The sequence below is a fragment of the Aulonocara stuartgranti genome (genome assembly GCF_965226115.1).
Source record: "Aulonocara stuartgranti genome assembly, chromosome: 19".
Classification (NCBI taxonomy): domain Eukaryota; kingdom Metazoa; phylum Chordata; class Actinopteri; order Cichliformes; family Cichlidae; genus Aulonocara; species Aulonocara stuartgranti.
Genome location: NC_138955.1, coordinates 25,721,995 through 25,739,023, shown reverse-complemented (window position 1 = coordinate 25,739,023; position 17,029 = coordinate 25,721,995). Strand labels below are relative to the sequence as shown.

At 40.2% G+C, this 17,029-nt stretch overlaps 1 protein-coding gene and 1 long non-coding RNA gene across 2 annotated transcripts in view; one reads left to right on the top strand and one right to left on the bottom strand.

The window, feature by feature from the left end:
* The window catches only part of kcnh5b (potassium voltage-gated channel, subfamily H (eag-related), member 5b), a 190,240-nt gene that overhangs the window by 118,465 nt on the left and 54,746 nt on the right, over positions 1 to 17,029 (top strand). The window contains exon 12 of the mRNA XM_082517231.1: positions 13,201 to 13,397. Within this exon, the coding sequence (XP_082373357.1) occupies positions 13,201 to 13,397 (197 nt within the window). The remainder of the gene's footprint in view (positions 1 to 13,200; positions 13,398 to 17,029) is intronic.
* On the bottom strand, positions 15,123 to 15,591 carry LOC309696219. The gene is made up of 2 exons (XR_014273387.1): positions 15,482 to 15,591; positions 15,123 to 15,268 (listed from the first exon to the last, which is right to left on the bottom strand). It is a non-coding gene; the product is annotated as an uncharacterized lncRNA (long non-coding RNA).

Here is a 17,029-nt window from a genome sequence, read left to right as displayed (position 1 = left end):
CTGCCATCCATGGATTCTGTCAGTGTTTTGATCTGTTCACCATCAACATTGCGTGCAGCAGCAACCACAGCCTCCCAGACACTGTTCAGAGAGGTGTACTGTTTTCCCTCCTTGTAAATCTCACATTTGATGATGGACCACAGGTTCTCAATGGGGTCCAGATCAGGTGAACAAGGTGGCCATGTCATTAGTTTTTCTTCTTTTATACCCTTTCTTGCCAGCCACGCTGTGGAGTACTTGGACGCGTGTGATGGAGCATTGTCCTGCATGAAAATCATGTTTTTCTTGAAGGATGCAGACTTCTTCCTGTACCACTGCTTGAAGAAGGTGTCTTCCAGAAACTGGCAGTAGGACTGGGAGTTGAGCTTGACTCCATCCTCAACCCGAAAAGGCCCCACAAGCTCATCTTTGATGATACCAGCCCAAACCAGTACTCCACCTCCACCTTGCTGGTGTCTGAGTCGGACTGGAGCTCTCTGCCCTTTACCAATCCAGCCACGGGCCCATCCATCTGGCCCATCAAGACTCGCTCTCATTTCATCAGTCCATAAAACCTTAGAAAAACCAGTCTTGAGATATTTCTTGGCCCAGTCTTGACGTTTCAGCTTGTGTGTCTTGTTCAGTGGTGGTCGTCTTTTAGCCTTTCTTACCTTGGCCATGTCTCTGAGTATTGCACACCTTGTGCGTTTGGGCACTCCAGTGATGTTGCAGCTCTGAAATATGGCCAAACTGGTGGCAAGTGGCATCTTGGCAGCTGCACGCTTGACTTTTCTCAGTTCATGGGCAGTTATTTTGCGCCTTGGTTTTTCCACACGCTTCTTGCGACCCTGTTGACTATTTGGAATGAAACGCTTGATTGTTCGATGATCACGCTTCAGAAGCTTTGCAATTTTGAGACTGCTGCATCCCTCTGCAAGATATCTCACCATTTTTGACTTTTCTGAGCCTGTCAAGTCCTTCTTTTGACCCATTTTGCCAAAGGAAAGGACGTTGCCTAATAATTATGCACACCTGATATAGGGTGTTGATGTCATTAGACCACACCCCTTCCATTGCAGAGATGCACATCACTGGGCCCCGGTCTGGATGGGCCTAGGCCCCCTTTCTCTGGCGGGTCACGGAGTATGGGGGTGCCTACTGGGGTCAGCGGGGGAGCTGGCCCCAGGGAGGGGTCACTTGCCCCTCCCTTCCTTCCCTCCCCATCTCCAGCTGCCTCCCCCTTCCCGCTCCACCACAACCACCCACACATGCAGGACCTTGGAGTAGAGGTATGTCACCAGGGTGCAGAGGAGGCTACCCCCCCCCGTCCCCTTCTGGCTGCCTCTGCCTCAATTTTATCCCACAACTTAGACATTCACATTACTCACACTCTCATTACACATACATATAGGATCTTGGGGGTGGGCACGATACACGGAGTCCAAATTACCATCAGGGTGTACACCTCACCCCTGGCGTCGTTGCCCACCTCTCAATTTTAAATACACGTAGACATTGAGGGCTAGCAGGAGGGACCATGCACTTACCTGCTGCTCTCTGGCAGGTAGCTCCATGCCCTCCTGGGTTTTAAATGCACCTTAGAACACACATGCATCAACACTACAATGAGCGGGTGGAGGGAGGTTTGGAGTCTTCTCTCACCCCCATTCTCTGCGACCTGCTGGAGCGGGGGGGCTAGGAGGAGGAGTTGGCCGTCCGACTGCGGTCTGGAGTGTGGGGCCTCCCTGCTGCTGCGGAGTCGGGGCGGTCTGCCTCCCCCCACCGCAGGGAAAAGGGTAACACCACCTGGGTCTGGGTGCAGTTCCCCCCTCCAGGGGCAAGGGTACCTAGACCCGGTTCGTAGAGTACGCTTGGGGAGTGTGATCGTGTGTACAGCGTCTCTTTATGTCTGTCTCCACGTTGGTTGAGTGTGGAGTAAGTGCATATGAGAGCATGAGGGTGGGAATGGATGTTTGTATATGTGTATGCCTGTATTTCTGTGTCTATATGTCAGGTTGGGTGTCAGACACCACCTCTCTGGGGACATCTCAGGCCCTCCAAGGTTTGGAGGCCTATCTCCCCCTACCACCACTTCCCCTGCCAGTGGCGGACTCCCTCAGACATCGGTGCGTTGGTGGTTCTTTGTGTCCGGGGATGGGCGTCCAGGTACACACCGGCTCACTCCTTGGCGGCCGCTTATCGGGGCCTGGAGCCTGGGGCTCGCTCGGGCCACTTCGGAGGTGGGGTGCCCCCGGCCTCTCGGCCTGGGGCTCGGTCACTCAGGCACAGCTGGCTGCCGGCGGAGCTCACGGGCGTGTCACTGCAACTCCCCCTGGCTTCTGCTCCGCGGCTGCTGGGTGAGCCCTCATCTGGGACTCTCCTCAGCTCTTTCTGGGACAGTGGCGCGGCTGCCCCTCTGTTGGTCTTCCTTGGTCTCTTGTGTTCTGGGGGCCTCTGGATGTCTGGAGTTTTGATCTCCTCCATACCTGCTTCATGCCCTGGAGGACGGGGCTGTGGCCCCCCCACACCCTCTAGCAGATCATTACATGAAGGAACCTTTAAAAAAAAAAACAAGCGCGTCCATGCTCACAGGTGTACACACGGGTGATCACACCCACAAACCACACCCTTTTTGGCTCCTACCTCAAAGCACACTGTGTTCTGTTGATCTTATGTGCTGCACAATAATGTTTAATATTTAGTATTTACTGTCATATTCCCATATATCATTGTGATGTTGTTTATTCTATTACTCTTGTTCTCTTCTGCTTGTTTTCTTTTTTCTTTCTCAGCAGGTGATCCAGGTGATTGATATATGCATTTTTTTTCTTTTTTTTTTTTCTGCCTGTTCTGTTGGTTTTTGTCTTTTGCCCTTCTCCCCCGTCCCTCTTCTCAACTGTTTCTCTTTCCCTCTTTCTTTCTCCCCTTCTTTCCCCCAGTCAAGTCTGTCCCGTATTCAGTAAGTGAAAATAAAATAAACAATAAAAGGTGAATCAAATGGACCATTACGGCAAGGCTGGGATGGTCAATTTGGTAAAGTAAATCCGTTGGGCATCTTTCTTTACCTTTAGACAACAATTCCGATGGCAAAAGAGCCAAACGGGACAGGCAAAAAATAAATAAATAAATAAGAGATGCACATCACCTAATATGCTTAATTGGTAGTAGGCTTTCGAGCCTATACAGCTTGGAGTAAGACAACATGCATGAAGAGGATGATGTGGACAAAATACTCATTTGCCTAATAATTCTGCACTCCCTGTAGTAATCAGGACCCTACAATTCTCAACAAAAAAACATTCCCTGTAAGGCACAACAAAAGAAATGGAACAGAAACGTAAAAATAGATAAATAAATAAATACACTGACCTCTTAAAGCCTGATGAAGACCAACTGGGTCTCCACCAACTCAGGGAAGATATATGGGAAAGAAGGCCAGACACCAACTAGGAAGAATCAGAATGACAAACAGAAAGTGTTGGGAAGGTTACTTTTAACATCTATTCCACTACAGATTAAATAATACATGCTCCAGATGTGTTTTGTAATGTATTCCGTTAAGTTACTCATTGAGAGTAACGTATTCTGAATACTTTGGATTACTGGATATATTGTCATGCTGTTTACAACTACATGAATGTTCTATTGCTGTGTGATTTATTACTATTACTGAAAGTTACTCGCCATACTAATTGTGTGGATGCTTTAAGCATCCACACTATTTGTGTGGATGCTTTAAGCATCCACACTATTGAGTTCCTTCTTGGTGTTTCCGTACACTTTTCGCTGTGGATCTACTTCCACAATTTTCAGCCGATTTTCACCGTTCAAATTTTAAACTATTCTGCTATTTCTGCTAATGACGGCTATGTCTTTTGGTATTTTCACTATTATACTTTTTAAAATATTAAGCTTTTTTCCTTTAATTTGAAATGAATGGGAAACTTCTGCAATTCTGCTAAAATTTGCTTGTTTTTGAAACTTAACCACTTCCTCATATTTTCACGTAGAACAACCATGCGTTGTTATGGTTGCTATGCACTTGGCTTCCAGTGTGCCACTGAAGGTTTCGCAGTCTTCTCTTCATGTCCGAACAACTTCTTGCTACTTGCTCAAATTTCACTCAACTTCCACATATTATACATCAAAACGTAGGTATTTTTGCTGGCTTTCTGAAAATGTCACTATCATTGTTGTGGAATTTATAGAATTTTGGCAAATCTCCTCAGACCAACAGAAAGTCGGAAAACTCTCCATAGAAAGTCAATGGAGAGTTTGTTCAAAATCACCGCCTGATTTCTGTAATGAGAGGCATTTTCGAATTGTCATATCTCCTTAACGTAGCAAAGTTAAGACATGAGGCTTGTCCCAGTATATCTTCAGACACTCCTGACGCTCACAATTCAAGAATTTCTTTCTCACCTATTACCGTTCTGAAATGAGTTGGACTTGTTTGAGGGTAGGAAATTCGTCCTTCGCTCAGATTTCTTCAGATTTCAAACTCTGGAAATGAACCACTTTTTTCTCTCGTCATATCTTTTTAATGGATTTCCACAGAGACCTGAAAATTTCCATGATTGTTTACCAAAGCCTGCTGTCTCTTACGGTGAAAGAATGATATTAATACTCCAAATATCTTTAATAATTCATATTTTAATGATAAATTGTCAACACTTTAAGATTCCCCCATCTCTTCTGAACAAAACGGTGTAAGAATGACCGTTCTAGCCCCTACGGTTAGGAAATTATGGTCATTTGTTTGAGGGGAGTCGTCATTATGAGAAATAGACTGCAAAAATCCTGTGTCTCTCTGTGCTGCGTGCACCTGTTTTGGCGGGAAAAAGTACACAGCCTCTCTGATTGGTGGATTCAAATTCAGCAGCTTACTTCTCTCTCCCTGTGTGTGTGTGTGTGTGTGTGTGTGTGTGTGTGTGTGTGTGTGCATGAGAGAGAGAGAGAGAGAGAGAGAGAGAGACCCTCTTTAGGGCAGTATCTCATTGTTAGAAAAACATATAATAGGCTATATTCAGACTGGTTGACTGGCATAGACCCTCCGTGTGTGTCTCTCTCTGTGCATTTGTATATACATATTTGATTTTGTGTGTATCTGTTGGCTGTTCCTTCTTGTTTTTTACATTTATTTTTATTTCTTTATTTTTTTATCACAGGTGAAAAATAATTAGTTTTGAGGGAACTTAACCATGTTCCGTTTTTTTTTTCAGCTTGTCATCTTACTTTTCTAGTATTTTCACTTAAGTTATTACTATTCTGCTCAATCATAGTATTTGTTCTAAATCATTGTTATTATGCTATATTGTAGTATTTCTGCTAAATCATACTATTTCTACTATATTATATTTTCTTTCTAAATACAGCATTTCTGCTATATAATTGTATTTCTGCTATGTTATAATATTTGTGCTAAACCAGAGTATTTGTGCTGAAACATAGTATTGATTTAAAATTACAATATTCATAGTTCAACACAGTGTCTCTGGTAAATCACAGTATTTCTGCTGTGTTGTACTATTTTTCTAAATCATTGTGTTTCTGTAATGCTTAAGTATTTTTGGCTGAATATATTCTTTCTGTTATCTTATACTATTTCTCCTAAATTCTTGTATTTTTGAGAGGTTATCATGTTTCTGGTAAGTTACAACAAAGTTCTGCTATACTATTGTATTTCTGCCAAGTATTATGTTTCCTCTAAGATATTGCAGTTCTGCTAAGTTATTCCATTTTAGCAAAGTTCCTTTGCTTCTGCAAAGTTTTTACAATTTCTGCAACTTTTCAGCTTTTTCAGCTAGTTTTTGCAGACAGCTTCAGCTTTAAAGCATCCACACAGCATTTTCACAGGAAATGCAAATTTTTCTAGTACCAACTAGATTTTCAAATCTTAATATAAAATGAGTAACAATAGGGTGGACATTAGGCAAGGCTGCACTTTTTGCAGTGATCTGGTGGAGAAAACTTTTTCTGTATCAGTCATATGTTTTCTTTTTGTCTGTTTATAATCATGTGGAACTGCACATGACTACGTGCAGCTAGCAGGTTGTTAATGCTATCCATCAAGTCTAAAATCAGATTATATTTTAAATATTTATTCAATTCAGATTAGTTAAAATCAGTTCAAATTATCTTTTTTTTAAACATGTATATCATGTATAATGTTTTTATGTCATGTGTAATTTCCATTGCAAATATTAATCACAGTTACATTAAGAGGGGATGGCAGTAAAAATGACAGCTGTGATGTCATCAAGTACACTGCCATTCCAATTGTAGAACAATCGCGCTGCGTTCTCAGGAAGTCTGGACTCGTGTGTGAATTTAGGAAGTCCAGACTAGCGAAAACGCAAGTACAGACCTGCGTACATGAGTATTTAGAAACGGCCTAACAGTCTTCAGTCAGCTAACGGCAGCTAACAATGTTAGCTCAGTGATGAGTTCATTAATAAATAAATATAAATAAAAATCAAATAGCAATAGTACATTGAAGATACTGAAGATTCACACATCCTATTCTTATTATGAAGTGGTGTCGGAATTTCCAAATAAGAGATCCTGCCCGTGGATGCTGGCTCTGGGTCCGTTGTGTAACTGACGTCACCAGCGTTAACGGGACGCTTACATTAGAGCCTTTTTTTGTACTGTATTAATCCCAGATGGAAATTGAGTAAAAAAAAAAAAATTAAAACAAGAGCCGTGAGTTGTTCTCAAACCTGCGCCGGCTGCTCTAACCATGCTCATCCAACTGAGCTAAACCTACACCCGACTGCATTTTATAACAGAAATTGGAGAAGGCATAGAAAGGGGATAGCCAAACATATGAAACCAGAAATGACTGCCATGTATTCTATTTATTTCAACAAAGTAAATATATTCTGATTATCACCCATTTAAACGGTAACTGTAACCAAATACATTCACTCATGTTTTGTATTTTAAATACGTAACGCCGGTACGTGTATTCCATCACTCCCCAACACTGCAAACAGAACAGCATTCTGTTTCATCCTTTATGTAGCAGGTTTGTCTGAGAAACTTGGGACAATTTAATTCTAAGTATGATATCCAGCCACACCGTCAGACAAAATCTGGTTTGCCCCAAGGACAAAACTCCTAAACACAAGCTACACAACATAGTCTATGCTGTGCAGTGTAGTGAAGAGTGCTGAGACATCCACATGGTACAAACCAAACAGCCACTCTACAGATGCATGGCACAACACCTCAACAGCTACCTCAACAAGTCAAGACTCAGCTGTATATCTGTACCCGAAGAAGAACATTCACATTTCTGACCATTAAGACAGATGGTTTGAGAGACGAGTAAAGGAAGCCTTCTGTATCTACTGTAAACAACCATCATTAAACAGAGAACGACACCACCTGTCAACCGCCTACAATGCAGTCTTGAGATCCCTTCCCAGGTGCTTAAACCCTCTCAGACCTTCAGGTCACCTTGGTTACACTTCATAAAGCTTGTGCTGTGGACATATTGCTGTAATCACATGCAGCAACATTCTCTATTTAATTAGCTAATTATTTTAATTAATCATCTTATTAGAGTAAGTAGTGCTGATTAATACCTTGTTGGTCATGTTGGGACTTTGAGGCAGTTCAAGTTCCTGTTGTTGAGAATAGAATGAACTTAATTATATCTTCACTAGAAATTATTAATCATTCATATCTACAGCATTTCTACAAGTGGACAGTTTATCTGCGGCAAGGCCAGCATGGGCTTCAAATGGTAATAGTGGGGCTTCTAATACAGTAAGGACCACTAATGCTGCTGTTGGAGGATATCAGTGTCACTGCAGCTGTATAACTATCTCCACCTACTCGGTTCAGGATAATGGGCTGACAGTGGTTACAGCAGCATCAGCACACCGGTTTTAAGTACCACCTTGACATGTATCTTATTGGACTGCCATCAGGTTGGGCAGCACTGCTAGATAAAGCAATAGAAGGGCACATCCACCCACAGGTAATTTCTTTTTCTGCTGATGGGGGATACACATATGTCAGAACGTTAACTGTGAGTTGGTGTTTGTAAAGAGAAGAAATTCTCCAGTGTAATTCATTTAGAGCAAATGCATTCATCTGCATAAATACCACCGGATAACACCGGATAACACCGCATTTGTCTCAGTGACACTGATGCCTAAGAAAAGCTGTGATCTGTTTTGATTCTTTTTTTTTTCTGGGTTGTTTATGTTGGCTAAGATTTGGCACCCAGCAAGTCCTGTTGGATTCCAGTGGGATCAAAGATGTATTATTGTACAGTGTGTCACAGAGGGTCGGGATAATATGGGGGAAACAAACCTTGGAAGTAAATTCAGCAGGGAGGAATTAACATCTGTTGTTTTCTCTGCCAAGGCTGTTTCAGCATGGGGTTCCTTAGTGAAAGATCAGAAAAAAACAAGACTGTTTTCCCCAAATTGAACATTTAAAGCACTCAGACTATACTGACACAGATTCGGGATGAGATGTGATTGAACAAGTAAACTAGGTTAATATGAGTTAGAGGGTAGCTTGTTTATTGGCATTCTAAGATCAGGTCATGCTGAAATGCGCTTCACATTCATTTAATTTACTGACCTGTGATTGATTTGTCTCTTTTCTTCAGCGTTTTCAATGATTTTAGTTTTCATGTTGAAATAAAGAAAGAAATAACCAGGGCAAATGGGTGCTAATTAATCAACAAACAAAAAGTTTAATTCATGCAGAAATATCCCAACCTACCTAATTATTCTATTTAAAAATAATAAAATGGAAGTGAGGCCCCTGACCCCATCTAAGTCAACAGAGAGAAAGATCTAACTCTTGGCTCATTCTCCAGGGAATAGCAAGAGGATAAAGAACTATAAAAAACAATGCAAAAGAATTCTAACCCTACCCTGAACTCTGTTTGTCTCACATATAGTTACTCACAAAGAGCAGAGATTGTTTAGGTGTTCATACTAAATCACAGCTGCCTTGAATGGCAAGTTGGCAGCCCTTTAAAAAAACAGAAATATATATATTCTGAGGGTGCAGCATAGAACTATGGCACTGATCCAATCAGTTGGTGACAGAAGCCAGAATGGAGAAGAAGCAGAAAGGGGAGGAAGGCAGGATGAGGAACAAGTGCATGCCCCAATCAGGAAAAGGTAGCACTCCTTCACAGCATATAAAACAGTCAAATTAAAGATTCTACAAGAGGAAGGAGTGCAACATCCCAGTGCTATGGTCGTACAATTTGTGGTCTGGCCTGAGAAGCCAAAAAGTTGATCACAAAAGCAAAGGTGGAGTAAAATGTGGGCTTTGTTTACCAGGCCATGCTGTAACATTTTCACTACCAGCCATCTGAATGAGCTGTTCTTGTGAGGGTTTTGTTAGTCATAGATGGTTAAATAATATCAACATCTGGATTGCAGAAAACAGAAAATTCTGAACTGTTGTTGAAGATTCTCTATAGTAGAGAAAACCTGTCCAAACAACATGAACAAATATTAGAACATGCTAGTCAGCTGATTTCCTTTGCATCATCTCAGATTTTTGATGCCAGACTGGCAGACCAGCATATGATTGATGAGGGCAAGAAAAATGCAATTTGCAATCTATCTGTTTAGAGAATGCTAACTGGTAATTGCCATTTTAGGGTAGTTCATGATTTTTAGCCTCTAATGTGGTGGCTGCTACAACCCATCAGCTATTTGTTTCAAGGCCTGCAACTTTTGCTGTCACCACTAGTGACACTAATTCTTAAGATTAAGGGTGTGGTTTCATTAATTAACAGGTTGCAGACACAAGGGGCTTGAGACAGTTTTCTAATTAGAGCTGCAGAACACATGAGTTTTCTATGGGCAAAGGTAGCCAATGTGGGGCCTGTAGCAATTTTGCCCTTTTGGATCCCCAAGAGGAAATTCTCTGGGTACCCGACGGTGGGCTTGCTCAGAGAAAACCCTCTGTGGCTGCTTTGTGGGTTAGCCCATACAGGCCCCATAGTAGTTTTACCCTGAAGGTCCCCCATTACAGTTTTCTGTGGGCAACCCATAATAGTCTTGCCCATAGAAAACCTATATAGCGACCCAAAATAGCCCGTTGCAGGCTACTGTGGGCACACATTTTCTGCCCCAGATTAAAATATATGCTGAGCTATGACATAGACTCTGCAACAAAGTTTATGCTTCAGTTTTGGTGAGTAAAATTCTAGTACTTTATTAGTCTGTTACTTGCTACTTATTAGCAGGTATGAATGCAACTTTCTAACAAAGCTTATCAGTGTTTGCTGATAACTTAAGACTTACACTGTTAGTCCAAAAATTGTAACCTTTGGCTGCAGTCAAAAAGATAACATTTAGGCTTTAAGACTGCATATGAGAGTTGATTATTTCTTTTTTGCTTCTTATCTATAGTCTAACACTGTACACCACTTTCCTTCTTGCAGACAGGCAGAATAATATGAAGGCTTTAGATGTGTTTGAGTGATCAGGAGTATTGCAGAGCCTGGAAATGGGGGTTATGGCCCCAATGTATCCATCTTCATCCATCTATAATCTCATTGTACGCGTTAGATTCAGTGCACACATTGCCACCATCTTCAGCACCCCCTGGTCCGCGTGACCACATCCACATCCAGACTCCTAATTGGCAAGGAACTGTGGGTCTCCAGGGAGCTCATTCCAGATGAGTCCTGCTGCCTGAGCCTCTGTTGGATGTTCAGAAGGAAATGGGCCCTCGAGGGTGCAAAGGAGGGATTGTCAAGATGAGATTCACTCACTCACACACCCACAGTGGCATACATGCTTCGTTTTGCGACTGTATGTTGGAAGCAGTATACGCGTATTACTCAGCGTGTTGTGACAGCTTGTGGACAGCGTGGACTGCTTTTTGTCGCATCTTATCCAGGTCAGCTGTCAGAAAAATGCTGAGACGATAGTTGTGGCAAGTTTGACACAGATTTGAGTCTCGTCTTCACTTTCTTGAGCTCAGAGTGCACAGATGTCTTCTGGGAAAAGTCATGCAGAAGCACCATTATATTCTGTATGCTGCCTATTTAAGATATCTTGATTTCATAATGGGTCATTTTTAAACTATTTTTGTGTTTTATAACTTCATTTCTTTTCATATCAGGAAACACAGTGGGGTTGGAGCCTTTTTGGAGTCAATTGATACACATTAATGTTTTGACTATCAGGCACCCATTGAATTCATCAATCACAAATATTTTTTGATGACATGATGTATTCGTTCGTTCCTATAATTGTTGTTCTCTTCCTGTGTTGTTATTATGACAACAAGCATGGCACTGCTCAGGAGGTGCTCACAAGTGTAAATATTCATTCATCTGCTATACATATATACGTCTGCTATATGTCATCTGCTTCATCATCCAGAAGGTTTTAGCTGAATTTTTGTTTATTCACTAGGTCATAACTTTTTTAAGATATTTTTTAAATTCTGCTGTTCTTCAGATATGTTCCTACTGTATTTTTTAAAAAGATTTTAAAGACTTTATGAATCTCCTAGAAAAAAAAACAAAGGTTATGTAGCAGCCTCGTGCATACTCTGTCATGCTACTGCAGTTGTTTTCTGTGTGTGTAGGTATTTAATAGTTTTTTAAAAAGTACAAAAAACACAGGTAGTGGCTACAGTAGACACGTTTGCTCTTCTCTCCGACTGGTTGGCAGACCAACCACTGCACAAGCAGGAGTAGCCTACAGAGCAGTTGCACCACATGATTTGTACACTTGCTCCATCTGGCAATAGAGGCAGCTAGATGGGCTGTCTGTAGCTCACCCAGGTTTACCAACAGTGCCAACATGCTTATAAAGCACTTGGAATGCTCAAGTGGAGTAGAATAGGGCTATATAAGAACCATCTACTGAGCATACACGTCATGGATGGTGAACTTTCTATTTCCAAAGACTAAGTGCTTCAAAGAAATTTGCTATACTTCAGACACATTGATCAACACCCAAGGGTGAAGCAGAACTCTATAGTCAATGTTTCAAAAAATATTTTTTCTGGTTTCTTCTATGGTTTATTAGTTATCTACCTGGCAACATAACAGTATCCATACCCACTACATGCCAGCTGCCATCAACTTTTAATGATGAAAATGGTTAAATCAGCAGGTCTATTTGCTATGGACTTGGCCAGGTAAAACTGTTGCTAAGGAACAAAGCGTAGACTGATAGAAGAAGAAGAGTGTGGTTCACACAGAGATTTAATGTCATTCTCATTAAATATTAATGTATTTCTTAAATGACATTTCCATGCTGTGTGACCATTTAACTCATGTAAACTCACACTTTAGTGGGTGGTGGTAAAACACAGAAATATGCAGCAATGGTATATGTGGCTCCATATCAGACATCGACAGGGTTGTTTGTAGACATACTCAGAAATTGCTAGTAAATCACTACATCTCAAGTTATACATTACAAGCAGCTCTTATAGTATATTCAGCCTCATTCATTCAGGCCTAGTGACAGGTGTAGTGAGTCATAGTTGCCAGAAGATCGCAGACAGCTCCCCAGTCCTATATGACTGTGGTCTACACTTTTTTCTTGCTTTCTATGAGATACTTTTTAAAGGCTTCTATATTTTTTCAATTAAACTAGAGATGCACAAATTGCAGTTTTATCGGCCGATTGTCATTTACCATTTTTTGTAAGTGTGACCTGCGGATACTGTATTTTGCCAATTATGATTTTCTTTGTATGTCCAATAACTGACAGCCTATACAAAGAAAAGTCAGGTTTTCTTAAATGCAAATTTGTGTTTGTATAATAAAATAAATTATTAAACTTGGACCTTTTCCCAACTTGCAAATTGCAAAATAAAAAGAGCCGCTGTATACATACATAGATTTATTTTTCTTTACCAAACAAAAGCAGACACAACAGATGTATATAACAAAACAAATCTTACATGATTTTCCAGTTTCATAGATAACAGGACAGGATTTCTTTTTTTCCCCCCACTTCTTCTTAGTGTGTTCGTGCTTGTAACTCATTGTTGGTAAGCATTTCCAACATTAGGCTGTGCTGTGCCACAGCAGCAGGAATCTGAATAACTTGTGTAACTTCACAGTATTAATTTACTGAATGTGTGGGGCATGCAGGGCTTGTTCTGTGCTTTACCTCAGCTGTCATCTTTGTAAACAATTGATGTTGCGATAGTTGTCACTGATGAATAAAATGCTCTTCCTGTTTACTGTGTCCTCAGGAAAAGGTGACGTGTTCGGAGATGTCTTTTGGAAAGAAACGACTCTTGCACATGCGTGTGCAAATGTTAGAGCGCTTACCTACTGTGACCTCCACGTCATCAAGAGGGAAGCTTTGCTCAAAGTTTTGGAGTTTTACAGTTCCTTCGCCAACTCTTTCTCCCGCAACCTCATCCTCACCTGTAACTTGCGCAAGCGGGTAAGGCATTCAGCTCTTTGTACATGGTACATAAATAGTAATAATAACAGACATCACTCCACTTTGCAGTCTGACAAACCTTTCTTGCTGCTTTCTGTGTAGGTGGATGTATTTATGACTTCTTCTCACATCACTGACAGTCAGATTGTTCTTTATTTGACTTCACAGTTGGTTTTAGAAAAAACCTATTCTCTAAAGCCAACTTTAGAATGATTTTTTTAGGTTTTCAGATAGTTAAAAGGAAACAGGTAAAAATGAGCCTAGATACTAAACTCCTCCAGTTCTGCCAAGAAGAGAAGAATGGTCAAACATTCAGCCAGAATTATGCAAAAGCTGTTGATGGCTACCAAAAATATCTTGTTGAGGTGCAGCTTTCTAACAGATAACCAAAGGTTAAATGTCCAAGGGTGTATGTATGTATGTATTTGACCCTGTGTGTGTGGATTAGGGAAAATCCAAAAATAAACTCAAACTTGTAGAGTTTATTTTGGATTTGGATTAAGTTGTATGCTGTAAATCCTTTCACCCTGTAAAAAGATCAGTTTAAGAGATCATTAATAGCCCGAAATCACCATGAGTACATGACCACAACTGTGCATAGACCCATCAAATAAAACAAATAAAAAACACATAAAAAGTTTGGGGATTTTGTAAATTTAAGCAAAGTAACACATCTACATCTTTACTTCATTAATAAGTAGACAGTATTGTTGATGCACTGACGCTGTTGTGACAACAACCATACTCATCAGTGCAACAACACAATTGACTCATAGTTTTTCAGGCTTCGCTGCTGTTGACAGGGTCAGTAGTAGTGGCACCTAAATTTCATATTTAGTCTACCAACCCAAGCTGTCTGCTCCTCTGGCCAATAGCATCAAGCAATGACTGGACTTCCACTCCCTGCAGAAAGCCAAGATGATGTAGATTAGAGAGCAAGATCAGATTATCATGCAGGTTGGTTGTTGAATTACGTCTGTGCTGTAGCAGTGTCTGCTGATGCTAGACACCAACACAAACATGTCACGGTGACACTGAATTTTTAAAACAGTCAAGTAAAGAGAAGCACACAGCACTGCTTATGTACTAGAGGGGGCATTCTGTGTTGTTGCAAAACAACAGCTCACCTTTTTACAGTAAGGTTTTTTTTTAAATATTACAGCTTTGATACACTTTGACTAACATGATATATCTTCAGTACAACTTCCTTTGCTGGCACAGCCATGCTCTAGTGACAAATATATCAAAACACAAAGTTTGACATTAGTAGTCACGAGTCCCCATTTGAAGGTTCTGGTAAATCTTGTTTTTATGTGACAAGTCTGCGTGAGATTTCTTGCTTTTGAAATATCAAAAACATTGCAACTGGAAAAACGATAAAACATTCAAGTTCAGGTGTCATATACACTACTTTCTACACAGCAAATTCTGGTCTTTGGAATAAACTCTCAGGGAGTTCAGATTAACTACATTTGAGTGTACATGCGTGACCATCGAATGAACTCTAGTGCAGAGTTAGAGTAACTCTTTTCCGGGAGTTGATTTTTCAACTCTTTATAGGAGTTAAAACTAAACTCTCACGGAGTGAAATTTCTACTACCATATAGAGTAAAATTTAACTCATAACTAGAGTTAAGTTTGATATTAACTCTTTTGTAGTGTTACTCATCAATTGAAAAAAGTTTTAGGTTTTTGGTGCAAATTACTACAAAAACACAATAGTGATTATTATGAATGTATGGATTTTATTTATCAAAAATAACATATTCAAATATGAATGCTGCATGGATTAACATACATTCTGTGTAACAGTACTGTAATAGCATAATATCCACCATTATTGGCAGCTAAACAGTTGAGGTCAGAAAGGCCTAACATTGGGCGAAAAGAAAAAAAAAAACAGAATTAAAGGAAAAAAATGACTACAGAATAAGCACTTCTTGTAATGCAGTGTTAACGTGAGGAAGACTCTGTAAAGTCTCCATCAAGCCAACAAATTAAGTAATGCAACTCTCTCACAGAACATAAAATTGTGAATCACACCCATATGACATTTGGGCATCAAAACATTTGAAATGTCTTACTTTCTCCCTTTCTAGGACCAGTATCTTCTTAAAAATGGTTTCATTTACCTGAAAAGCAGGACACTGATCATGGAAACACGTTTCATGGTTAACATGCATAACAAAAACAGAGAGAGAGAGCGAGAGAGAGAGAACAAGTCTTATTACACACTACAGTTGCAGAGCAAACTACATGAAATACTATATTAAATTATTTTTCTCTAATCTGTTTTATCTTCGTGTTTAAGCTTTTTCAAGTAATGGCAACTAAAGAGTCAAGTATAAGTCAATTAAGTACTGTATCTACATTTCTTTCATGTATGCTGTCCAATAGAGGCTGAACCATTTGAAGTCCGGCATCACTTGTGTCACTGCTCTGACTGCTGGTGGTTGAGACAGACAATGTATCTGTTAGACTTGGAGAGGAGGGCTCTTCCACATGTTGCTTCAGGACAGTCAAATCTGAGGGTGACAAATAAAAATATTAGAATACAAGGTATATACAATCAAAAACACAACACAACAAAGATACCATTTATGCACACAGGGCCAGTAAATTGCACGGTTTGATTAAATTATACTTTCTCCCAGGAGAACAGATGGTTATTTTGTATTTTATTATGGTAATATAGTGATCAAGCCTTTAAGTTGAGTTTGATGGCTTGTTGGATGCTGGTGATAGTGAGAATGAATCTTTAGGCTGGTTAGCTTTCTAAGCTTTTTTACTCACTGTAATAGTGACTAAGCAGTGTGAATGTTCAACAGCAAGTATTTTAATTTCTGATGCCATGCTTTACTTGTCAATTTCATGCAATCAACTCTAAATCTAGAACACATTTGAGCCAAAGCTCTATTTTCTCTGGAAAAGTGGGATATTATTTGGAAATTTGGAAAGTTTTGACGTTCCAAATAAGAGAAAAGTATGGCTCAGCTGGGGCTGAATTCATTAAAAACAGATCGATACAGTTGAGCAAATTTGACTTGCTAAATATCTTATAAGTTTTCTAGTGCAGTGTGAGCAGACTTGTAGCCTCAGTGGTTTTATGGCCACAGACATGTGTTTTTTGCCTTTTTACCAGAGAAGCATGATAATTTCTGATACCATTGCTCATCTTTTGTAAAACTGTGAAGCTTCAAGCAGAAGTTTCACAGCCACACATGAGGCTTGTTGTTTAGGTTTTTAGGGATTTCTGTGCTCTCTCTCTCTTTTTTGAGAGAAATTTGAAAGTACGGGCTTGCGAACACAAGTCCTAATCAAACACTATTCTCTGCCATTCTGGCGCATTTTCTATTTTTTCTTCACACACATCATATTGTCTGATTTTCTTTCATAACAAGTCTGTTGTTGTTGTTTACTTGTCGTGTTTCATATTTCATAGTCCCTCAGCTCAGTAGGGTTTTTTTCCATTTAAGTGTGGCTTAAATGTGATAAATTATACATACAATACAGATAGCCTCATTGTGTCCTGCACCCTTTTGCCCATTTTTACTGACATTCAAACAGGAAATCTTGTCTTTCTCTGAAGCAGGTTTCGCTGCAGTTTGTTTGTATTCATGTCTTTGAGTATG